We start from the raw sequence: 25,243 nt of genomic DNA, 5'->3' as shown, positions 1-25,243 counted from the left end.
TAAAGCTACTACAGCTATGGACCAGAACGTTTAAACAGCGCAAAGCATGTCCGGCGACTTGAGGTAATAGCTATTATAGGCGTCTCTGCCTTTTCTTCAAAAAAATCAAGAACGCAAATGCACCAGCTAAAAAACCTCAAACTTCCATGAGATTCTGATTGAAAGTATGCGCTCCTTCACCATTATTGTTACAGACATGGTACACCCGCCAGCCCGTATCTTGCTCATCAAGCAGTGTTGACGATGATCGACCCTCCGCAGAAAGATCTCGTAACCTACCTTTATGGATTGCAAACACTTCTGTCCAAAGGTGGTGCCTCACGCGGCAAAAATTAACTTTTTTGACGCATCTAAGTCTTGGACATATATGTACTTATACATGTTGATCAACTAATTCATAGCACTGATCAAAGCTATGTCTTTTCGTTTTCCGAAGTGATGACTCCAAGGGATATCATATCCCTCCTATCGTAATTTATACTTAAGGTTCCCTCCGTGAGGCATCACTAAAACACTGAGTTTCGTGTGTACATCTGTGCTATGACACAGCATACCGTGAGAAGAGACACAGCAATGCAGGTGCACAACCACCCGTTTTGATGTCTCGATATCTGAGCTGTCAAATTTGTTGCCCTGACGATAGCAAAAAGTGTTGAATGCGAACCGTACACGGTACGTATCATTCATGAACTGGCAACTTCAGTATTTCGTGACATTAAACGATACGTAGTCTTGAAAACACGGAAGCGCCCTCGCAACCCAGCTTTTATCTTATTTCAATAGCGTACTCAGCAGTATAATAACCAAAACACCCCTATCTGCAAGAGATGTGGTGACGATGTAACCGTGCGCCCCGATGAATTTTCTGTGTAAGTTAAAAGCTGCTTCGAGACAAGAGGGTGAACCTTGCGGCATAATTCATTGCAAGTTCTTTCAGGTCATTAACAGGTAAATGTTTCTCGCGAGCGTCAATCGGGTGAGAGTCAAACGTCTTCGACCGGTCATGCCCATCCGCGTCTCCAAGGATTGAAAGCGCAGCCTTTGGCAAAGACTGAAGCCTCACGGACATATTCCGAATTCAGAAGAAATAATCGGCGTAGTCATGAGGTATTCTGTCACAATCTCTTTAAAAGCCTCCTGTGCCGCATCTCAGCACAATCTGACATTCTTTTATAGAATATAAATAAGGTGTTGTACCATGTCGGCTTAGTTACACTGTCCTTTTGCAAGCAGCTGGTCAGGCTTAGCCACTTCGTCAAGTTTGTTATTAGACTACTTGTAAATCTACAATATCTTCGGGGATTGTTCCACAAGACAGTTTTCCCACTTAAGAAAAAAGAAAACGACAATTGTCGAAGAGCCTATTCAATTACATACACTCGAGCTCTACTTGAGGTGGTTAATAAGGTGCCCTACATTCAACTTCCCAAGCATTACACGAATATTGACTTATATACGTCTGTATAGGTTTGTGCCCAGGAATACCCTATTGACTTCGTAGGTGCATTTAACAATCCCAATGGCATAACCAGCCTCTCTCAGATTATCTCACTAAGTGTACTTACCGCAGTGAGAAGAATGTTGCTGATTCTAACGAGCTGATGATAAATATCCATAAGCCAAGTCAAGTAGGGATGACCATGCTGGTTTGATATACATTTACACTAAAGCTAGACTTGCGACGGCGTTGCATCACAAAAAATGCGGTAATATTCAGGGAAATCTTTTTTGGGGGGGCTTGCACAGAAGAAGTCGTCGACGACGTCACAATGTTTTCTTGAGAAGAATCATTGTTGTGAAACGCAATATTTGCTTTAAGGAACCAAATTTGGAGACGCACTCATCTATCACGGGGTGTCACGAGTGATAGTTCTCTCGACACGAAATCATAAATTCTCTTGCCAATGATCCATAAGACCCCTGCGGATAGCTATACACTCCTACCGTGCAGTGCTATGCGAGTGTCCTCAATAACAGCTACATCCATGACGTATGACAAGCTCAGATCCTCGTTCGGTACCACACGTAATATTTGGCAGGCTTACGATAATGTTATCCATTGTGCATACGACCGCTCTATAAGAGCTTCTGTCGCAGGAAAATTGGGAGCCCGAATCTTCTTAGATTACCCGGCTACTCTTTCACGAGATAATAATTCTTTCGTAGCTTACTCGTATAGCTTTACTGGTCCAAACGGTTGGGTCGTCACATCGCTACAATGATGTTTCATTCACTTTAACTTGATGAAATGGCTCTTCTACTCGTGACTCGAAGTTGACAGCTGGTAGCCTCACTTTCAATGGCTCTGACACCGAAATTGTAACACAAACACGGAGAAACTATCTCACAACAATTTTTACCATCCCTTAAATGATATATTGTGTGAATCACGAGGTGCTGCGGCCAACTCACGTCTTATCTAAGATACACTCTAAAAACGTAGTATACGATAGATCTTTTTGGTTGTAATCAACTTCCGCGATTCACTGACGCCTTTGCCTTCCGATTTCTGCTCGAAGTATCAATCTATACCATTGCTTTGGACATTCCCACGTATCTCAAGGAGTTGATGCCTTCGCTAACAGCGCTTCTGCTTACTGACAAAGGTGCATGTAAGGCTCACCAAAGCTCAACCAAAGGAGAAGTGCGTAGGTCCAGAATGTTTTGACTTCTAGTCGAGTGATAGTTTGCGGCGTTCCCCTTAACGCGACACCTGGAAATGGATTGTATCACGAATCCAAGTCCAGGACTTTCGGGTTATCTAAGCTCTAAGCTATCCATGAAAGGTTTTTCGTAGCTTTTGATACTATTGTCATTGCCCCTGTCACAAAATGAATGGTTTTGATAATCATATATGACATCATTGTGTTCCCGCATATGATCTTTTTCCGACAGTCACACCACGTATGTGATTGCTCGATGTTCTTAAATCTTTCCACGACTTCGAGTGCAAAATTTTAACATCTACAACGAGCAACCCTGAAGTGTGAGCTTCATCTCTTTTAAAAAACAGAATTCTGCTGAATACAAACTCTACGAGATACGATAGAACGCAGTTCTTCCTCAGTAAGTTGTCCTGTGCCTCATGAATGCTGACATTACCATGCAAGGTTTTCAAAGACTTCCCTTGCACAAGAGCTTAACCATTCGTATGTCTCAGCCGAGAACAAAAGGAGGACGCAAGGTACAGATGTGCTAAAATTACATAGATAAGACACTTTCTGATACCGTAGAGCTGCTTAGCAGCGGATATATCTGTCTTGTTTTCTATTGAGGCTGAAGTCCACAGCATCCGGCGCTTCCACATTATTTTCCTTCTAATTTCCGCTCTAAATGCACGTCTACCGCTGCCTCAAAAGATGTAAGGTGGATGAGAAAGTCTCGATGAGAAGCACCGTTCGGCGGCTTTTCATAAAGACTGTACCCGAAGGCACCTATGGCATCGTGTACATCGCTATTGCTGCGAGATGATCTTGTTTCCCCGATCTTGCCTATTTTTACGCTTGAAAAGACATTCGAACGCACCACACATGCCTTCCAGGCAGTGGAATTTCCAAGACATCAGTATCTCCGGATGCCTATATTAAAAATGTCACTCTCTGTATGTCTGTGCCCATTACCGCGCGCGGCTCTCTATAACGGAGACCGCGATAGCGACGCACTGTCTTTTTGTTTGCTAAATCGATGACAATATGTACTCTTATGTTGAGTCTTTAAACTAGCCTTTAAAAGCCAGACGGTCAACATCGGCGGACAAACGGTGGAAACAACTCTCTCCCAGCGGACTCCGGTAGAAGTGTATTTGGTTGTATCTCTCTAGCATATTAAAGAAGCTAATTAGCTACTTAAAACAAGCAATTACCTCCTTTGGTCCTTTGGCCGTCAGTTCTCTGAGAACATCAGCATCAACGGTAGGCGTAAGTTTGTTGCGTCAAGCATATATAATCGAGCTTTCATGGTCTATGCTTGCGGATGATATATTCTTCACGCCTCGATCGTTGATTAAGTATTTGCGATATCAAATATAATGGGGTGCTACGCTTAAAAGAGAAGTCTTTATAACACACGTTTTCTTAAACAAACGTGCAGAAATTCATTATGCGCGCTATTACAAGGAACAGTACTAAGAAACTTTTTTGTACCTAGGTTTCATTTAGCTTCGCTATTTCGAGCAATCACTTTCATGTATTTTAGACGAGACTTATACATTTACTTATTATAATCAGGTTTTTTTCTTCTGTGCGAGTAGCAGACCATGTGTATCACGTCTTTTCTGTTGCAAACTCGATGAGTATATTTACGTTACTTATGAAGTTTGAGAGTTCTATCATTGCAGAAAATTCATCGAGGTATCATCTATCTACCAATTGATGCCTGTAAGACAATCGTGTAGACGAGCATGTAATGCGACTACTTACCTCGTTATCCCTTCCCATCAAGTCGTGGCAAATGTAGCAAGGTAAGTACTGTATTATTGCAACGGAGTTTCCACGCAATTACATATAGAAAGCGTTGGCCCTCAGAGTCCAACTTCATCGTAATCAAGTGTTTGTTAGCTTTGCACCGCAAAGAAAACATTTATTTGCGATTGATTGATCAAGACAATACCTATTCTTTATTATTTGACGAGCACTTCGCAGCCCCGAATGTCATGGACTTCTACTTTACAAAGTTCCATCATCTTCAAAAAAATACCGAAACCTCGGGGCTAATGAATACTCAAAATTACACCACAGTACAATAAGAGACTTTTACCGCTGTACCGTATAGCTTTTCATACAATTATGCCACTGTTTTTAGAAACACGAGTTTACAGCGCTTGCCCTATTACAACCTCTCAACTTAATTTGGGAGCGCAGGAAATACTTGCATTGAGAGTTCTTTTCCGAGTTAATTTAATTAAATGGATTAATGCACCTCATAAAAAACCCGGTCAAGCGACCGATAAGCCCAAAGAATTGCACGGGAAGCATTGCCCGATGCATACCGTTCTGGTGGCGCTGCGAATTGAGACCCATTGTCGGCTTATGCTCGAATTTGCACAGTTCAATGCACAACGGGGACGTCGAGGTGAGAGCCCATCATCTCAATTTTCCTGGTGTTTACGTCATTATTAGACAGCATGTACGATGACCAACCAAAAGGCGGTTCACCATAGTAGGCAGTCCGCTACGACGGGCGGTCCTGCCTCGTTTTTAATGAAGACAAGGTGAAAGGAACGCGAGACCTTAATCGGAGACGAAGCCAAGTAAATCTTGCAGATAGGGAACCTCAAACTCCGATCGATAACCGAATGAAGGTATCCCATCAGTAATTGCCCTGGTGTACACGTAGGTCTACGAAAAAAATTCAACGCGCGAAAGTGTGTTACCCGTTGCTTATCGTACAACTCCTACGGAGGACAATAAAAAACGACTAGCTCTCGTAAGTTTTCTCGGTTAAGACAGCATGTTGACTCTCTACGATAGTCACGGTGAGCATCCAAATCTGATATGGGATAGATCTCGGATAGGCTCTCGGAGCTTCGCCATCGGAATGTATCCCCAGCTGCTAAGAACCGCGCCACTGTTTTGGAGAAGAATACAACAAAGTGTTTAAATTGCTCGTAAGAGCGGAATCGTGATATAACTTTTCTCAGCCCGTGTTGAACACACAATGTGTTTGCACTCCCTTCTGGATACCTGTTGTATAATTCAAATTCTTTTTCGCTACGTTGTGCAGAGTGTCCATCTGCATTCAGGTTTAAGCTAAAGATAGTGGGTAGACCGCAAATTGCCCGATGGTGCTCGTAGCTTATAGTGAATTGGATCTAGAACTGCATAGATAGGTAGGATAACTGCATCAACTATTTTTATCGCATATTTGCGTGGACTTCCTTTTTAAAAATCAACGTGTTGTTTCTGAACGTTATAATTTCAGCCATAGCATCACGTACCCTGCGCGTGACGCTCAATTTCAAATCATTGGCATGTTAACGAAGTATAACCGGGTTATCAGCAAATCGAATTGAGCCAAAGCCCTTCCCTACAAATGCCGGTGCCGCATCGTGCTGGTGTTAAAAGTAACGGATGTTATTCGCGAAAAAGATGTAAGTCTATTGGCAAATAATGCTGTGGTTAAAGCAAGTCAATGATAGTGTCACCCTTGCTTCAGGATCGCGCTCTCTCCACACAAGTGCTTTGTGGTGATGGGGAAGGGCGCTACAGTATAGCAGAAAACGGCATTAGGTCAGGATTGCAAAACCTAAGCTGAAAAGTATATTTATTACTTCCGTAATATACTCTGTAAAAATTTTCAGTAATCACTCTTCGCGTTGAACTATTGGCTATTAATTCCAAATTGAGCTCCGAATCGAACCCCGATTAAGAGCGTCAGGCCAGCTATTACGTTTAGCAGAGTTCGATTTTACTTCAAACAAACATAATCTCAGACCTGTAAAAGTTAGAGATACAGCAGCGACATCATCTTTAGCACTCTGACTCAGTGTGGTGTGATTTGTTCGCGAGAACTTAACGAACTTCTTCGCCGATGCAATGGTCTTAGTAGATGAAGATTTTTTTTCTTCGACAGAGTAGTACAGATTACATATACAACGCCGTAACAATTTAAGAAGAGCTGTACAACCTCATAGCCTCAGCTGATGCCATTGATGTGACAACCGTTTGCTGACAAATTTGGCTTAATGGGATTGCATTAACATTGAGAAAGCATACGCACTCGATCGTATAGAGTCGTATGTCCAAGTATCCGGCTCGATTTACTACCGCAAAATCAAAAAACTTTCCATTCTCGCTCACTGAACAGAATCTCGAGGTCCTGTGTCGTCGTAATATACTTAAGTTTACGCACTGTCGCATCGTACCGCTCACAATAATTGGACACTTCACCCTCAGCAAACGCACCGATCGCTTTTGTATCGGTTATTAAATGAGAGGTCACAATCGCTCCTACCCGCCACCTAGTCTCGCCTTTCATGATCGACTTCTTCTTCTGTGCGTTAGCTGGAAATAACATACTGACAAACTACATTTGCTTGCATAATCCATTACAAGTGCTGTTCGATTCTTAGTCTCGAGCCTCTACGCATAAGAAACTGACAGAATTGTGGGTCATTGCTATTTGGCCGTGATGAGTGAGAATACTAGAGACGATGGCTGTCGTGTCATCGCGGCGCACGCAATCCGTACATTGAGTACCATGGGTGCAAACACGGCCAGCGAAGTCGCTTTACGACATCGACAGAGCATTCTGGAAGTGTCTTCACGCCACCAAGTCGATTGCGATTGAGAGGTATAGCAACCCGATGGGCAAACCTTTTGTCGTTATCAGGCGATCGCCAAGGTGCGCGACATGCGTTTCGATACGCAAAACTCGTATGCGAGGGACGCTGCGTAATTCGCTTTACCTCTAGTTTAATTAAAGTTGGTCTGTCCGAAATTTCTACGTATTGAAGACAGCTACTAAAGGAGAACTTTAAACTATAGACCTTACCTGTAGCCGCTCGTGGTGTCTTCTGAACTAGCCTTACAGATGTCAGGAGTTTCAATGTGCTTATGTTTGCGCCTCGAGCGGGGTGCGCTCCTTTTGACGGCTCCGACTTCAATCGACTGCGCCAAGATGTCGCATCAATTACACTACGTATACACAATAAAATCCGACACAAGATCTATACACGATCTCAGACTGACTTTCACCTTGCTTAATTAATGAGCTCTGACTCCAGCAACTCACCTAAAGAGGTCAGTGACATAACCTCCTGTGGTCAAGAGATTAGCGCGAGTAGTTTAGCAGTAGTGCAAGTCCTACTGGTACCAAAGCTGACATCACCTTTCCACACAGCGAAGTGGTACTGATGTCCTTAACATATTTGCTAATCAACTAGGGTATAAGTAGCATTTTCACTGGAATCAAATGCTCGTGACGAGCTGCTATTGTAAATCAACGACTCACGCTGAGTGTGTCGGTTCAAACATTTGAAGTCCTACTCGTGCCTGCTCCGCCTTCAAACGAAGCTCTTCAGCTCGGCGCTGAGCATTCATTGCTTTCTCTGCAGCCGCTTCCTTGCGTTGGTGAGCCAGGTCTTTGATTTTTTCGATCTCATCTAATTTGCGTTGTATCTCGCACTGGCGCTGAGCTTCTTCCACGCTAAGCTGGCTCTCGATTTGTTTGCGCGAGTATGCCCGAACTTTGGACGCAGCTTGGAATGCTTCACGACGCATGGCCTCAGCTTTCTCCAGAGCTTCACGAGCCTTCTGTTCTGCCATCGTCCGCCTCCGCATTGCTTCCTCCTTGCGCTTCTGGACAGCCAAAAGCTCAGCTTCCTGCTCGTCATGAAGTATCTTGGCTTCCAACTCGGCCTGTTTGTTGAGACGCTCACAATTTTTTTGCTGATAAAGAGATGTAGCCTCGCGAGCCTTTTCACTCATCTCTTTAGCTCGCGTCTTGCTATCAATCACTGTCTGCATGGCTGCGCGCTTACGCTGCTCAGCTTCGCTCATGGCTTGTTGCAGTGTAGCTGACGACATCTCGTGATCAAGTGATCGCTGCGAAGCTTCTGACTCGTAAAGCTTGAGTGCACGTTCGCGCTGGCGATATTCAGCAAGCGAGGCTTTGCATACTGCATCAATCAGCTTCTGATCTGCTTCCTCCTCTGCTTTTTCCCTCGTGCGACGTGCTTCCCACATCGTATCTACAGCAGCGTCAACGCTGCTTCTGGTGGCACTAGACGTAGTACTCGCAGCACTCGCTGCCTCTATAGAATAGCCAGCTTCTGCTGCTACAGCTGCGTTTGCAGCCATCGCGGCATCGCTGTAGGCTGGTGATGGCATTGCTAGTTCCAGATTTACAATGTTACCGTTACTGAACGAGCGACTTTCGGAGTAGCTGGCCTTATTTCCGCGTTCCTGCCTTTGTGGCAAGTTACGCCACGTTTGTGGGCGCGAATAGTCGAGTGTTTCCTGAGAAGACACCGAAGACATTGGAGTGGTGTCTACCGGGACGGCGAACGGAATGTCTTGGGACGAAGGCTGGGCATAACTGAACTGAGACGGGAAAGGGACGTAGGACACAGGCATGTTGGGATTATTGTACTTAAGATATTACTAAATAGGTTCGCTTGGTGAAGGTTCGAGATAATATCAATGTGAATCAAGCATAGTGTAATTTTCTAATCAGATCACATCACCAGCGTTGGACAGGTCACAATCCTAGATAAATTGCTGGGTGCCTGATAATGTCAGAATTTCTTTCAATCAAAGATTGTATCGGATTGCTTTGAGTAATTACAGTCTGCTAATTTGCTCTGGCATCAGGTGGGTAATAGCCATCTGCTCCTAATAAAATTATTCGATCCACAACTATTTGTCCTCCTTGCCTCCGTAATCTGGTGCCAAAGCAGTCACCAGCGCTCAAACCCCAACGTCAACGCACACACTCTGCTGTTTTCTTCTGCCTCTTCATTAATGTGCTGCACATACAGCAAGTTTTGCTGGTTGTCTAGCAAGGAATGAAAATGCTGGAAGTTCTGGTAAACGACAAAAGACTCAAATTATCGTTTTGGGTTAAGCACAAAATCATCTGTTGAAAAATCTACGAAGCTTGGCATACAACAAAGACATTTCTCTGACAATCTCGAAGAGGTCTACAGCAATATCTTCCTTCAAGCACTCGACGTACAATCATCGCATACAAGTAAAATGGAAATCACGGATAAGTCTAAATTCGTTGTCTAGCTGAAGACGCTTAAGACAATTGTGCAAGTGTGCGGGGTGTCGTTTAGTAAATGCCCTTCGAAATACATAACTACGTTAAACAAGTGGAAAAATAAATGTCAATGATTTTTCATCAGTACTGGTATAGCGTTGTCAAAGTACTACGAGAAACTCATATGCATTCAAACTGCCAGACAATTGATTTCCTTTGCCGCGGAAACACATCGTCCAGATTTATAACCATAGATATTTTAAAATGTGAGGTACGTTAAAGTTACAGAATTGAGTACGCTTGTGATATTCTCTGCAACACAGAGAAGGATCTGATATTCAGAGCCCGCATTAATAGAGCATAGATAAGGGCTCACCGGTCGCCCCTAAGGTGCCGATAAAAGGGCTTTTGTAGTCAATAGTAAAAGAAAGACACTTTGGGAGGTATGTATGTTCGTATGCCGTTCCGTGATTACTCCAGATTACGCTACCGTAATCATATACGATCACTATAAAATGAGCGAGAGGGCGTAAGCTATCCAGCAAAAAGCCCTAGGGTTTACGGAGGGGACTAAAACCTCAATCAAGGACGTGGAGCCACTACCTAGTCTTGTCTGACTTCGTTTTTGCACGAACTAGTTTAAATCTTGTGCATGACACTCAATACGAAAGTATTGAGTAGCGTAATCGCAACAAACTTTAGCAGCGAGATCTCAAAAATGTGAGGTGGAGCATGTCATACCTTAGTAAATTCAAGAACGCTTGGCTTACGGAACTGAGTTGATTTGGTTAGGCGGGCAGCTTAATCAAGTTATGTACTCGACGAATGCGAATGTAGAGCAGCCTATCGAGCTGATTTGGCATCCTTAGAATCAATTGTCTTTTCGCAAATCGAAGCAGAAGCAACAGCTTCTGTCTAGTTCGACTAAAATCGTCTTTGAACATACTAATGTCAATGGATTGATACTACACATGTCCATTAACCACATTTATTCCAATCTCCAGGCTCTAAAAAGACCTACATGCTAAACTACTGCACAACACCCCAGTAGCTAACATAAGCTACAACAGGATCGCAAGTCGAGAGAGTACTCCCGAGTCGGACGCATCGCATGAGCACGAGCCAACATCTCCGTTGCAGAACGTTTAGGCAGATCTGAAAAAGTATAATGAAGGAGTATGCCACTCTTTCTAGCACCGACAACAGTTTTGGGATCGACATCAGATTACTTGCTTGCTTTAGCCTAAAAAGAGGCCATATCGCAACAGGACCATTTAATCATGTAATGTATTCATGCCACTGCGTGAATGGTAAAATATTCGGCAAGACGATGGCGAGCCCTATATTGCGTCCAACGACTTCTGCGTCTGCAGAGATTTCAATTTCTGCAGACCTCCCCAAATAAAAAGTGAATTGGAGAGGTTAAAGTTTGGCCACAGCGGCGCAAGACATCGCCATCAAGATGAAGTGTTTTCTGTGGCGATAGAGGTGCGGCGGCTTTTCTTCTCTTCCATAATTTAGTAAGTTTCTTGTTGACAATCAATTCCGTAGAAGTGCTTTTGTCGATACGTTTCACGTCAAAAATTGGTTCAATCATGTGTACGTTAGTACATAGGTGACACTATTAATCATATTTCAAGGCAACGCCACTTTATCCCCGAAGGTGGTCGATATCACATGTCGCCTCGCAAGACACCCGTAGTCATCCCTGACATCATTCGCTATCAATGGTATCGTCCTAATCTTCTTGATAAGAAACTGCCTCAATCATCGCCATTATAAATAGCAGGACGATAAAAGTGATGGCATCGGCCTTGTGATTTGCCTTTCGGGCAGCGAACATCAACAGCGGCGTCACTTACAGCATCTGATATCTTAATACGCTTCCATAAACGAGCAATTGGGCGTTCGTTACGTGCTCGACCCTCCAGATCCTGCAAGAATCAACAAACAGAGGACATGCACAACTTTCTATTCTAGCAACCCACGAAGATCAAACAATAGTACTGCTGTTGTAGCAGCTGGATCAGACGTGAATATGATATAAAGAAAAATCATTAACACTCAGGGTAGCAGGACTCCCTCCACCTATTACATAGCTTTTATTATGATAAATTATACCCTCACAGTGCTCAAAATAATGTCAGGAGTACAAAAAATATCTCGTTTACAGCTAAAGTTTTTTTCTCCTCCGAATTATGTAGAATGTGTTAAGTACACATTTTGCAGTCACATGGAGCATGTAGCAGTGCAAATGGAGCGTGATCTGCGCTCCAAATACAGCCATTTGATGATAAAATGGTATGAGGCCGTAAATTGGACGGAGCCACTTATCATTTCCCTGCTTACATTTCATGTGGTACTGATGGCTACACTTTGGCTCACGCGAAAAAAGCTAAGCATTCAATTTGCGCTGTTCGTGCTTATCATCCTGATGGCGACAGGCACCGAGACGATAAACAAATGGGCGAGAGAAAACTGGCGCATATTTGCCACTCAGCCTTATTTTGATGAGCAGGGTGTCTTTATGGGTATCTTTTATGCGGGACCGCTCTTAGCTTCAGGTTTTTTCCAACTGGTAAGTCGCGATTATAGAAATGGCTGCACATTTGTCTTACGCCAAATTTCTTCCTTCAGATATTGAGCATGAAAAATATGGTGGACATGATAGTGATAGTGAAAAAAGCCGAGTACCGACAGCAACTTATGGCCAAGAAGAGTAAGTGACGAAAGAGATGCTATCAAAATATGCCATTTACGACAACATTCAAGACTAGGCTACTGCTAAACAGCAACATCTGGCCTTAAAATACTTAATTTAGCTCTTGCACGGGGTACTCTCGCATCCATAGCTCGTGAATAAACTCGTACAAATCGTTCGATACTGCCACTTTGTATGGTGTTGGATTGAGTGACCGCACAACGTCCTCACGAATCAGCTCAAATTGTTCGGCTACATATTGACGTCGCTCCTCTAGAGTCGGTAACTCACCAACAAGACCATTACAACCATCCCAATACAAATCGTGTAATGAAATGACTTGAGATGGCGTGACATATGCACGACGTAGTTCATCAAATGGATTCCGGCACAGCATCTTTTTGCCAACTACAGGGGCCTTTTCATTGCACCCCGTCATTAAATCTAACAATGGCTTCTTATTTGCTCCGATTAGACGAAAAGCCTCCTTTCGACCCGGAATTGTAACCTTGCTCACGTCTTGGGAGAGCTTGATTCGTGGCTCTCCATTGATCTCTACAAGTTTGTAAACCATCCCCAGCGCAGGTTGGGCCTGGCATGTTACGAGGTGTGTCCCAATGCCGTACGAATTGATCTCATGACGCTGTTCATTTAACGAGTTAAGAACTGCCTCATTGATATCATTACTAGCCGTGATATTCAACTCTTTAAAGTAGTCGATGTGGTAGTTCTCACTTATGTCCAAAAAGGCAGCACGGCAGCATTTTGAGAGGTAGGATAAATCACCACTATCGAGACGAATACCGACAGGACGGTGACCCAATTCATGCAATGCTAGAGCGACGCAAATAAAATTAGGCGCACCTGACTATAGATCGCAAAATATAAGCGTTAGTAAAAATATGGGTTTTGCGTGTGTGAATAACAAACCGAAAGCGTGTCATAGGTATCAACCAGCGCTAAGAAAGCGTCGGGAAAGGCGATAGCATACGCGATAAAAGCTGCAAGTTCACCCTATAGTAAATAAATACCATAAAAGCATTAATTTGCACTCCAACTCTCAGAACTATTTGACACTTACATCGTTTGTCTGTGTGTGGCCAAGTTCATTACGATACTTTAATACCACGTCAAGAAAGTTGATGCCATCAAGCATCGTAACTTTTAGATCATCCAGTGTTGTGTGGGCTTGCACAAACGCATGCGCATGTGTACCCATGACAGGAATTTTATGCAGCTTTCCGGCAAGTACGTTACTGGTACCAGCAAAGCCAGCCATGTACGCGTATCTCGAAGCACTTAATCCGCCATCTGGTCCTTGTGCTCGACGTAGACCGAATTCTAGCAATCTTTTATCGGCTCCCGCTGCTCTTTTAAAACGTGTAGCATTCGTTGTGATGAGACTCGCATAGTTGAGCAAATTCAGAAGTGGCGTCTCCAACAATTGACCAATGGCTAGATTGCCTTCGATACGCACGAGCGGAATGCGTGGAAAGACGATCGATCCTTCTTTAACTGCGTATACCTGGATACTTGAGCAATCAATACTTGAGAGCCACGCAAAGAAATCGTCTTCGGCGTGAGGTAGTACTTCACGTAGATATGCGATATCACCCGCCGTAAATTTAAAAGTGTTGACCATGGCAAGCGCTTCTTCCAAGCCTGCAAATACTGTGTATTCACCGTGAAATGGATTCTTACGGAAGAAAAGGTCAAATACGGCGTGGTCGTTGTGACGTCCCACTTTCCAGTATGCATAAACCCTGTAGAGAATGTCAATAATTGATGTAGAAATCGAAAGAAGATACGACGTACATGGTGATCTGATACAAATCAGTAAGCATAGGCCCCACTAAGGAATTGGTAGGCTTGAAGTCGCTGACTTTCGCCATGCTGAGGAGTCGTGCCGTAGGGGAGCCAAATTGTCAAATGAAGAATTACCGCTGAATACAGAAACTTCGATTTATAGCATGATTGTTGTGAGCTTAGGAATTTGTAACATCGATTTAGAGCATGAGTCAAGGGAAATTTTCAACAGATTAAATATCCTGATAAAAGCGATATGATCAAAACAAGCAGGATCAAGAGGGTAGTGCATATCATATACCATCGCACATGATGGCTTTAAAATATGTCCATCCATCACGTAGGATTGTGCAATATCCTTTGTAGAAGAGGTGTCAAGCGACAAGTACTTTTTAAAAGTTTTAGTCGAGACACTGTACTGCTTAATTATCAGTCTGGTCGGAATACGTTGCTTATATCATCCATCTTACCTGTTTTAACGTGCAGAAGATTTCTCCTCTTTTTTTTAATCTCTCGAGCTCATAACATGTTTCCTATACATGCTTAGTTGACTTTGTGCAAAATTAAAGATATGAAAGTAAGTTATTCGGATAATTCGAGTATGACTTGCTAGAGGTTTCAAATCAGTTGAAATTTCACTCTTTAATTTAAATATTGTAGCAGATGCGTATTGAACTATTGTGTGCGTATTTCGTTCCCTTCTGATTTTTGTACGAATGCACAAAATTTACAGTACGCTGTCGTGCAATTGTAAAAATTCGACCATCAGCATTCACAATCTCTTTTGCGGCAGCAATGGGTGTCGCGTGCAATACGGAGTCCACTTTCCGTGTCGCGAAATCGGCTGGATATCGGGGTAGGAACTTATGGACATCAGTCATGCTGATGAGGACTAGATCAAAAGCCTAGCTGATGATCAGCACCGTGAAACTTGCAAATGTCAACATTAAACATCTGCGTCCTGTCTACCTCCTTTTCTCTTCGTGGAGGTACGAAGGGTCTGGCTCCCGTGCAGGGTCGTCTGATAAACCTTTCGGGAGGAAATGTCGAGGACCTAGGTGGGAAAGTGCGGCCAACATCATAAGAACCAAGTGTTCGCGAAGGTCGCGATCAATACGACTTAGCCCAAAAAGTGGGGGAAATTGTTAATGATAAACATCAGCATTCCATGCTGTGCTTAGCCTTGAAAAGTCCTGGTTAACTCAGAAGCGCAGTGCAATCTCATACGAGCCTGCCAAAAAACGATAGCACGCAGAAGCATTAAGAACGTTAAACTCTGATCTATTATCTATGCGTCTTCCGATGAGGACATTAGTGAAAGTGATGTACCTTTTGCTGAGCCTTCCTGAAACTTTTACAGAAAGACTGACGATTTTGACAACGAGGAACGTTGTCATGCCCCAGACCTCGATCCAAATCCAAGGTATGGTGTGGCTTGAACACCACGATCTATGGATCGACTGGAAGTCAAGAAGTCAAGTGCTACGCACCTCTGTCCTAGTGGATCCTCGGCAAAACAGATATTACCTCTGCATGAAAGTAGACTCGATTGGGCCAGGCACAAAGCTACAGTGGCGTCGGTGCTGACCATCCGAAATTGTCTAAAAATCAATTTTAAGTGTTTGGAGCTGAGCTCGGAAACAAGAAGTGGTAGTGATCCGCCATCTCAGGATGAGACCGAGGAAATACGACCGCATATTGCGGTATTTTTACTGAGACAGCAGGGAACGACTGTGACGATCAGTGAAGTTGTTAGCTGGTGTCTTATGTGTTCATGTCGGTAGAGACGAGTAAGAAAAGTAGCCTCATGCACTTCAAGCGATGAAGACTGGCCTGTATAAGTCGTAATTTAAAGGGTGTCTAGAAGCTTCTTAGAATTGGTACACCCTAAACTAGATGTGAGGGAACTACTGCGTCTATCCTACTGCGGGAATGCCCACCGTGCGGATCAGTGAAGCTAAACAGATTTCTGTATAGTTTTCTCGTGATTGGAGCGAACGGGTAAGCTTTAAAAAAAATTATCATCACAACCCTCATTGAGCTAGAGAAATTCTTAAAGATTATTTGCAATAGTCTGCAAGCGACGAAGTTACAAAACGGTATGGTTGGTACCGAAATAAATTTAAGTCCATCATACGCTTTGGGTGATTCTATCATTCGCAGTTTGTTGAGTGCGAGGAGCGGGAAGGATGTCCTCGCATATCCGACGATTCGTCTTTATCCTTTGTCGAAGTTGTACCACACAAAGTAGTTATAAGGGACCCAATATCCGGTTTCTCCCTGATCGAGAAGTGCGTCACGAGATTGACTCGGTTCCCGGAACCATGAAGTATCCTATAAGTCAATGTCTCCTGCCAAAATAGCAACGTGATGCTATAACAGCTATAATCCGTACAAGAGGAATTGGTTTGGTGGAAGAGTTGATAAATCCCACAGCACTCCGATTTCTGTGCGTGAAAGGCTAACGGCAAGTGGAGAATTGTAAATACTTATCAAAGCAGAATATAGCCGGCTTCCGATGCAAACGCCGATTACTGGAGAGGGCGTGCTTCAGAAATAGCGCTGTCAGATGTGCTTTGTTCAGTGTCTTGAGCCTAATTTATTGGCATCATTAATTGCTCATAAGACGCAAACAACCCTCATATTGAGGTGAGAGCTCTCAGCAGGATTTGCTGGAAGTGAATGATTACTGTATAACTTGCATGTGACGTTCGATCGTTTGTGACGCAGCTGTACAGATCATACGGTTCTTTTAAATATCTATTCGTTGGTATATATTTGTCCAAAGTTGTGCAAAGCACGGAGGTGATGTGATCAAGTACAACAGGCGAATTCGAGCAGTACTTGAGTATAAGACTTCCAATATAATGGAGATAACAGTGTCTTTGGCGACAATAAGTGTATTTTGGAATGCAGCTGCAACTACCATGGTCTGCAGGTAACTTCTGCAAGATCGGCTACTGACTCTGTTCTGTAGGTACTCAATAAATTGTTTGACTGGCTAAAATTTGCACAAGTCTAGTACAAAAAATGTCAACATGATTTAGACAATCACGATCTCTTAAAAAAATAAAATATTGTGTCAGGGGTGCGGCAGAAGAGGCAGCAGTTAGAGATGTTAATGAAATCTCATGACTGTCCCAATTCTGAATTTTTCGGAAGCAGGTCGACATTCCATGTTTTCTGTGACGCTGCACTCTCTGCAATTGACTCAAGTTTATTATAAGCAGATGTCAAGGGGCTGCGCGCGTAGATGCGCTAAAGTCTTGCCTGCGCAATGCGGCAACAAACGACCTCCCTGTTCATGAATAAGATATTGCAATGGAAATATGATCATGCGAAATTCAGAGCCGCCTGTTTGGCTCTAATCCATTTGTTATCCAAACATATCACATTGCGACGTCATCACCACATCTGTCATCGAGATGGCAAGAAGTAATGAATATTTGCCAAGTATGCCTTGAGGTAAAGTTTAATCCTTGTCAGTCTAATGTGATGGTGTATATGCCCCGTCTGAGTCGCACGTCACGGTAGTGATGTCAGTACATTGTATTATTAAGACGCAACGAGTAAATCTTCAGAGATGCAAGAGTTTAGAACTCGAATGTCACTTAATCACCGTGTTTGGTGGCGCGTATACACCATTATTTCCATTCCAAAGCTTGCTCATTTACAAAACTGACCAAACGTGTGGTTGATACTCATTACAAAAGTCTTAAATATAATATAGTGTTTGCGGCATATGATAACCCTTCGGATGGCCATAAACAAGACACCCAAACCTATAGTTAGTGAGTGCTACAGCTTGGAAAATTGTGAAAGCTGTTCAGCACGTATGTGCGCATGTGCAAAATGTGTCAATGCGTAAGACGCTCGTCGCATGCGTCGGTACCTATGATCAATGCGTTAGTATTTGAAGACTCCATTAGCATAAAAGGAGATCTTGTCACGACAAAATTCATGCCCATTTATATCTACATTGTCGTTTTTGTGGTATGTCAGAGCAGAATATTCTATCCCACTGCTGACAGCAACACCATCAACGGAGTGGATACAGCCAAGCTGTCTATCTTAAAGTTTGTCGCCAACATGACTTGCCGGTGCCCACTGTGACGGATCGAGATCCTCACTTTTACCGTAAAGTATTTGCTAGGTATCCGGGCGCCACATCAGACTGTCAAATGATGGTCTTTCTCTTACTTATGGACAGGCAGTACGCAAAGATAGCGTAGTGGGGGATGCACTTTGTAGCATTTGAGCGGAGAGACCGCGGTGCAAGAACGAAATGTCCACTGATATCAAGCTTGCGCTAGATAACGCAGTGCATGCCTCAACAGACTTTACATCATTGTACATTGACGGCTCGACTGGCCCCTTATTTTTTTAGAGTACCGCGAAGCAGCACCGAAGTTGGTGTAGATACGATGTATTTCGAAGAAATCAGCTCGGCTACATATGTTTGACCTGCATCTGCAGAGTGCTCGACGCTATGACCGAGGACCAGAATATGCAAAAGTAAGATGCATAACCCAGTGCAGATGTGCTACACGATGTATGTTGTACGATGAGGAATTATTAACTGTGTTAATCCTACCTGTCGGTAATTCTTAACAACAAATGACCACTCACTACATTGTAGCATTAACAGTCGTACCCAAAAAGGTTTGGGCTATACGCTCGATATCTATAAGAATCCGAGCATAATTATGGCGTTATGTGGGCTTGTTGAATCCATTTTTCAGTATAAGGCTTTAGAGCTATTTGAAGAGCTTTGTTGAATACATAACAATGTCCCAGGACCCCCTTCAGCTGATCTGTTTAGCTGCAATACGGTTTTAAGCTGCATGATGACATCAATATATTCCATACAAATGCAAAGATGAAAGAGCGCATCCGAAACTTAGCATATCTTAGTATCGACCACACGCAGAGATTCTCGGATATGCTCGTCATGTAGAGACTGCTCAGCCGAAAGAGTGTCGTGCTCTGCCCGATAAGCGAAAGGTCGTCCACTTCCATGCTGAGCGCATATTGATTTGGTGGGTTGTAATCTGTATTTGTTGATGAAAAAGGAACACCTTGCTCCAAAAATACATAAACATTAAGGTCTTCCTTCGGTAAGGCTGTCTTGGCACCGTTACCGCGACCGATCTGTGCTCTCTCCGCCCTTTTCTCTACTGCAACGAAGCAGATTCGCCCAGCGCAGCGTACTGCTTGCTAGTGATTAAGGACTAAACGTGAAAGGTTTTAGACTTGGTCGGTATCGGAACAGCTGTCCAAGGATTGGGCGAGGCTGATTGCTGACGGAATGATGAGCTCGAAGTTTATGTCAAACTTTGTACGCAATGTGAAATATTAAACGTCGCTTTGGGAAAAGGTTTGTAGCCCTGAAGCTGGCTTTTTAAGCTGTGAGATATTTAGATTGTCTTGTCTTCTTAAACATGCGTAAATTGAGTGCAATACCCTTCAGCAGTCTCACTATTAATGAGTGCCTAATGCACATTCCTCATGAAGATACAAAAATTTTCGATCAATGCTACGCCACGCGCCGATGATACGACTGAGATGCTGCGTCCAAGGGGTCAGAAAGGACTTTTGAGTGCTCGTTAAAGAGATACACCCCCACTCGGCAAGCAACCTCTGATGGATTAGTTCTTTCAATACGATGGCATTGAGTCTGCAATAGCCTCTGCGACACTTGCGCTCAGAAAATCGGAAGATTAATCCGTCACCTTGTTGGACGTTTTCATGAGCTGCAAGGCAGAGAGTCGTGAATCTTTTCGCCTCCCAGAACAAAAATGGATAATGCAATTCGTTCCGACGAGAGGCAGGGCTTAGGGATATTCTTTTTATCAGCGAACGACTTTGCTGTTTGATTTTCGGTGAAGACGATGAGGTTGAGTCGGGACTTGTAGAGTCACCCTGGATCTTATCTTCCGACTTCTTGGTGGAGTGTTTTAGCCCATATTCTGCATGTTTGTAATTTCGATTCGCTCAATAATAATCTACATACGGCAAAATCGCTTCGTACAATTTGTAGTCTTTAGGGTTTGTAAGGTAATTCTATACAACACATTTTAAAACGTCTCCTGAGACGATCTTGATAATTTTTTTGGCAGGACAAATGAAGTGGGACTGTATTAAACATTGAGATCAACGACTCAGTCTATCGTATCCCATCCACCGGAGATTAATTCGAGGAATTTATCTTGCAACTGCAACCAAAGACCTTACTCAAAATATACTCGGGGGACCGCGACAAAGCCGTTGCGCATTCTTTCTCAGCATTGGTACCGCATACCACAATTGCGTTTCTCCATCTCATCTTGGAGCCTAGGGCTGCTGCCACTCCTTTCTTCCGAGCTTAGATCATAGAATGTAGCGATACTACTGCTACAATTCTATGTTATGCGCCGAGGCTACTACAGCTTTAAGCCAGTGACTAAAGGTGCTACAGCTTTCGAGCGAAGATGGGTTTAAGATTCGCAAAATCTTCTGAGAAAATGCGAGGCTTTTCCGTCCAAGCGGGACACAGCCCATGGCTTTCCAGCCATATCTAGGATAAAATCGTATGTTGAACCCAGGCCTCAGATTTAACGACGTTACAGGCTGTCAGCATTCCAATGATTAGAAGAGGGTCCGAGTACTCTTCGACATGACATTATATCAAGAAACACGATAATCGTATCTCTTATCATGTAATGGGATTACACGTGCCCTGGTAACAGGTGTTTGTGTCACACGATATGTGTAAGGTGTGACTGCATCCAAACAAGAATATTTTCTGTTTTTAAGTAGCCAGTAGTTATGCATGTATTTGGATTTTACTATATGTATTTAGGATATTTAGGAAAATCTAAAGTTTTAAAATTAGGATAAAAAAATTAATAAAATCAGTTTAGATTTCTAAACCGGAGTCAATTAGCCTAGGGAAGACAATAATCACTCTAGGAGTAAGCGGATTCCAATCCGCTAGCTCGTACTTGTTCTAAGTATAGAACGAAAGGTCGGTGACCTAAATAATGCTTTCTCAAGCGCTAAGCTACGACAGACCCGCTGCATATCATCATCTTCAATATCATCGCTTAAGTATTATCTATCAAGCAAAAAGCGTCGTACGTAACTGCACGATCCTATCATTTTTATTACTTCATATAGTTTGGACCCCGATGGATCTACCAGCAACAACAGGCTGTGAGCGGACTTCTCTGGGAGGTAAACCGACTTGCGCCTTGTGACATTTCCCAGACAGTGGTATGTTAATCGAAAATGTGGTGACTCTTTGTATCTTCCAGCCGAGAGAGAAGGGAATACGTAGAGCGCAAATGACCAATACTGCCATAGTGCATCATCTATGAGCACCACGGTGCTTCTCGGCGGTCGCTTCTTCCTCTACCTGGCGCGCGTGAATTTGAGGCACGGCCGTGCTCTGCATCCAAGATAGTTCCCATCAAATCTACAAACGGCAGTGTGAATGTGGAAAGATTCGGCGCTTGCCGCATCTGTACAGGACTCTTCCATGAAGATGGAAGTTGTTACCGTCATCAAAAGAAATTTAGTCATCCACCTTTTTGACTATGTAAACTCCTCATTCTCTGACATAAACTGTCAACTTTTGCTTTCTTGACGTGGGCATTGCTATCGATATCTTACGGTACGTGTGATTAGGCAGTGCGAACAATCGCCCAAATCAAAACTTGAATCAGGTACGTTGTCTTTGCAGAGAACAGCACTTATGTATCCATTATTGCGTGTCTTTTCTTAGCTTCGATACCGCTGCTAGCGTTCCGTTTGGAGCATGGATGTATTTATTCATGGTCATCGCAGACTCTAATATCCGATTGCGTTCTTGCGTAAGAAGGCTAGACGATTATTCAAAGCGTTATCGCTGCGGGAGTCGCTTTGCAAGTCACAGACGCCTCGAGCGGTTTACTGGCGCATTTTCATAGCTGATGAAGGCCTCCTGACGTTCGACAATTGTTCTCAGCCTTTGTTGCGCTATCCTCTAGCTTATCAAGCACGTTCTATTGACCCGACGACAAATGTGAGAATATATCGTTTTTATCACTACAGAACTAATTCGACTCAGTCGCCGTGCACCTAGGACTCGATATTATCCGCGCTCAACAGTGTACTTAACACATACTCTACATAATATTGTACGTAACCCATTGGGTCAAACTTTTAACCCTATCAGTATATTATAGTAGCAAAAGATTGGCATGTAAGAAAAATTGTCAATTGAAACTATAATTTATTTTCCAGTTAGCGCTCGTCTCATATTTTATCTCCACTACAAATATAAGCAATCGTGTTAAGAGTTTCTACCGTTGCGAAAGCATCTTGTAATCCTCCTCAAGCGAGTTCCCCGACAAACTTTTGCCTTGAAGTGCCATCAGTAGTTGCAAACTAAACGCTGAGCCTCGAAGCTTTTCGAGTCTACACAAACATTACAATCACATTGCGGCCTCTTTAGAACGACGTCACGAATCTTTTAAATAATTGGCTAAACGCACCTGATGTCAGCCTCTAGCATCGCAAGTTTGCTTTTCTTTCTTGTTAAATCGGTCTCTTGATGATTTACTATAGGCATTGAAAAAGCAGGTACTTTAGCTTCGTCCATATGCACCGGAAAATGAGGTAGCGGGGGATCCAGCGGACTATTTACGTCCACGTCGCCATACCACGTGCGCCAACTTGAGTGGTTTGTCAGCGTCTCTAGAAACGCATTTTTCTTTACATTCGAGGTTCTCCTCTTGGGTGAAGTTCTGTCAACTCGAACCAAACTTTCATTATCATCATCGGTGCTCTCGTCATCCGAGAAATGAATATGCTTGATAAAATTTGCGCATCCTTTAGAAAGAAACCACGAACTAAGAGGCGTCGTTGACAGCCTTTGAAGTATAGAGGGGGTACGCTGAATTGGCGGCTCCAGGCCAAACGACGCACCCCAAGCATTTGGCGGACGCGACGGTAGAGTGTCCATTTGTTGAGAAAGACGAGCACCAGTGTTTTTAGCAACATCAGAAATTGTGTCTCGTTCACCCTTCTTTGCCGTCTCTTTGCACGTCTGACTGTCCTTTGCAAGGACTTCCTTGTTATCCTGACTCATTCCATTTCGTGAATCTGTCAAATCCGTATCTTCAGCTGTCCGATCAGACTGTTTCATATAGGAAAGTGTAACATCTGCTACAGTACTAGCAACTTGGGTATCCTTTGCATGTGACTCGTTTTCAAGAACTGATGTCATCAATAAATCACTCGCCACATGAGCCGCAGCGTTCACGCATTCATTGTCTGCCGAAGGGTCCACCATAAAATTGTTTTCTGATATCGCGCATTGTTGTTCTGTATCAAATTGAATAGCGATACCACTACTAACACACTCTGTGTACTCTTCAAATGGTTGCAAAATCTCAGCTTTTGAAGAGCGCTGCTTTGCCGATGGCGATTGATTAAAACCGCAGCTGGATAAAAGTGCTGCATCAAATGTTGTCTTTCCCTTCTCTAATTGTCGCGGTTCGACCTTAGCAGATACCGTTTGTGGTGGAGAGTCCACGGCTATCGACACCGGCCTTGGCTTGAGAAGACCACTCGTAGGTTCATTTGACACCTCAGAAAATGATATCGTACCCATGCCTGTGTCACACAATGCCAGTGGTGGCATTGTGTCAAAACTCCCTAGATGAGCAACTGTGGAATCGTCCGGTCCTCCTTCAAGGTTTGTCTTTTCACAAAGCTTCACCTTGTCGTTTATCGGCAAGATTGTTTCAATTTTATTTGTTTCTGTTTTCTCTGCCTTCAGATTTTGAGATTGTGACTCTTTCACTGAACTATCTGCCTATAAACCAGAATCTCTTTCTTATTAGCATGTTCAACCCTCGCCATGAGCATGATAAAAAAAGCGTACCTGAGCGACACAAAGGGTATGCATCACTGGTTCTGGGTTCTCAGCAGCGACTTTAGACGCGTTGTTAGCACTCTTACTTTTATCTTGCTGCCTTATCATAAGCGACGTCGTTGCGATCAAACAGTCTTTTTCTTTCGCTTTTGGTTGCACAACCACAGGCGATGAAACTATCTTCGCTACCTTCTTCACCGTTTTACGCGCCATCAATTGACCAGCTTCCAACGCCTCACTTTCCTTTTTGTGTGAATGCTGGCTCTGCTTGCTTTTCTTCATGTGAACATGCCGAGCCTGTAAATGCATCTGCTTCGAACCCGCTGATAATGCCTCAGACTTTGCATTCATACTACTAATTGACGGCACACCTCCCTGACCCGACAGAGCAACCACTTTTTTGGCCTTAATTGTCGTAGGAGTGTTTGCTTCATCTATCAATCGTCTTTTTATCGATTCAATTGATGCAGAACTAGCGTCTAGGGCGTCAGTACTTCCCATCAATGCATTAAGCTTTCTTTTTTTCTTGTCCCTTGTCAGCGAAACCACATGTGGCTTGGCGACAAGAGAAGGCGTCAATACCGCAACCTTCGTCTTAATGGGTGTCGTTGCAGCTGCAGTCGACTTCACTATAGATGGTGCTGGATTCATACTTAACGATTCTACAGCTGCCGCTTTCTTCATTCGTTTACGCTTCGACTTCGACATTAAGGGCGTGTTTGTCGCAATTGATGAGTCTTGTGGGCTTGCAATGGCAGTGATGACCTGCACATCCGGTTGACCGACCGTCACTTTCTTTGCGCTATTTGGTGCACTCTTTTTGGTCGCCTTGCTCTTCTTGCCCTTGCCCATGCCTACTGCGAATATCCAGAAATGGAATTTTTGATTTAGGAATTACACGAAAAACTTTAATTAGCAACAAACTTAAATTTTGTTGGAGATTTACGAACGTCAAAAATTTCGGAAGTATTCCGACGGAAAGAATGAGATAGATCTGGGGATCTAAATCTATACATACAAGTTCTATGCATGACTTCCCCTTTCACTCCTAGATATTTATCGTCATGCGCCGCTTTCACATAACTCGAACCACAAACGCGCCATTAATATAATGACCCCCTTGTTTTTAAAAT

The 25,243-nt window shown here is 43.4% G+C and overlaps 6 protein-coding genes across 6 annotated transcripts; 1 reads left to right on the top strand and 5 right to left on the bottom strand.

The window, feature by feature from the left end:
- Positions 1–6,280: 6,280 nt before the first annotated feature.
- Positions 6,281–7,162, bottom strand: PHALS_15258 (uncharacterized protein). Its single transcript, XM_036407605.1, has one exon. The coding sequence runs from the start codon at positions 7,012–7,014 to the stop codon at positions 6,772–6,774; it is 243 nt and encodes an 80-aa protein (XP_036263293.1). The 5' UTR covers positions 7,015–7,162; the 3' UTR covers positions 6,281–6,771.
- PHALS_00847 (uncharacterized protein) lies at positions 7,163–9,074 on the bottom strand (the record flags this gene model as incomplete). Its single annotated transcript, XM_024730591.1, has 3 exons — positions 7,163–7,427; positions 7,492–7,518; positions 7,951–9,074. 3 exons carry the CDS (start codon positions 9,072–9,074, stop codon positions 7,163–7,165), a joined length of 1,416 nt encoding a protein of 471 aa, XP_024580853.1.
- Positions 9,075–11,935: 2,861 nt separating this feature from the next.
- PHALS_00846 (Transmembrane protein 18) lies at positions 11,936–12,429 on the top strand (the record flags this gene model as incomplete). The annotated part of the gene is made up of 2 exons (XM_024730590.1): positions 11,936–12,280; positions 12,340–12,429. 2 exons carry the CDS (start codon positions 11,936–11,938, stop codon positions 12,427–12,429), a joined length of 435 nt encoding a protein of 144 aa, XP_024580852.1.
- Positions 12,430–12,515: 86 nt separating this feature from the next.
- PHALS_00845 (nicotinate phosphoribosyltransferase) lies at positions 12,516–14,247 on the bottom strand (the record flags this gene model as incomplete). Its single annotated transcript, XM_024730589.1, has 4 exons — positions 12,516–13,271; positions 13,334–13,417; positions 13,485–14,166; positions 14,219–14,247. The coding sequence occupies 4 exons, from the start codon at positions 14,245–14,247 to the stop codon at positions 12,516–12,518; spliced, it is 1,551 nt and encodes a 516-aa protein (XP_024580851.1).
- Positions 14,248–18,947: 4,700 nt separating this feature from the next.
- On the bottom strand, positions 18,948–19,228 carry PHALS_00844 (uncharacterized protein; the record flags this gene model as incomplete). The annotated part of the gene is made up of 2 exons (XM_024730588.1): positions 18,948–19,049; positions 19,136–19,228. The coding sequence occupies 2 exons, from the start codon at positions 19,226–19,228 to the stop codon at positions 18,948–18,950; spliced, it is 195 nt and encodes a 64-aa protein (XP_024580850.1).
- Positions 19,229–22,533: 3,305 nt separating this feature from the next.
- On the bottom strand, positions 22,534–24,962 carry PHALS_00843 (uncharacterized protein; the record flags this gene model as incomplete). Its single annotated transcript, XM_024730587.1, has 3 exons — positions 22,534–22,648; positions 22,726–24,050; positions 24,120–24,962. 3 exons carry the CDS (start codon positions 24,960–24,962, stop codon positions 22,534–22,536), a joined length of 2,283 nt encoding a protein of 760 aa, XP_024580849.1.
- Positions 24,963–25,243: the final 281 nt, after the last annotated feature.

The sequence above is a fragment of the Plasmopara halstedii genome (genome assembly GCF_900000015.1).
Source record: "Plasmopara halstedii genome assembly, contig: Scaffold_1211, whole genome shotgun sequence".
Lineage (NCBI taxonomy): Eukaryota > Oomycota > Peronosporomycetes > Peronosporales > Peronosporaceae > Plasmopara > Plasmopara halstedii.
The sequence above is the reverse complement of the archived record's forward strand: the minus strand, read 5'-3'. Positions and strand labels throughout refer to the sequence as shown.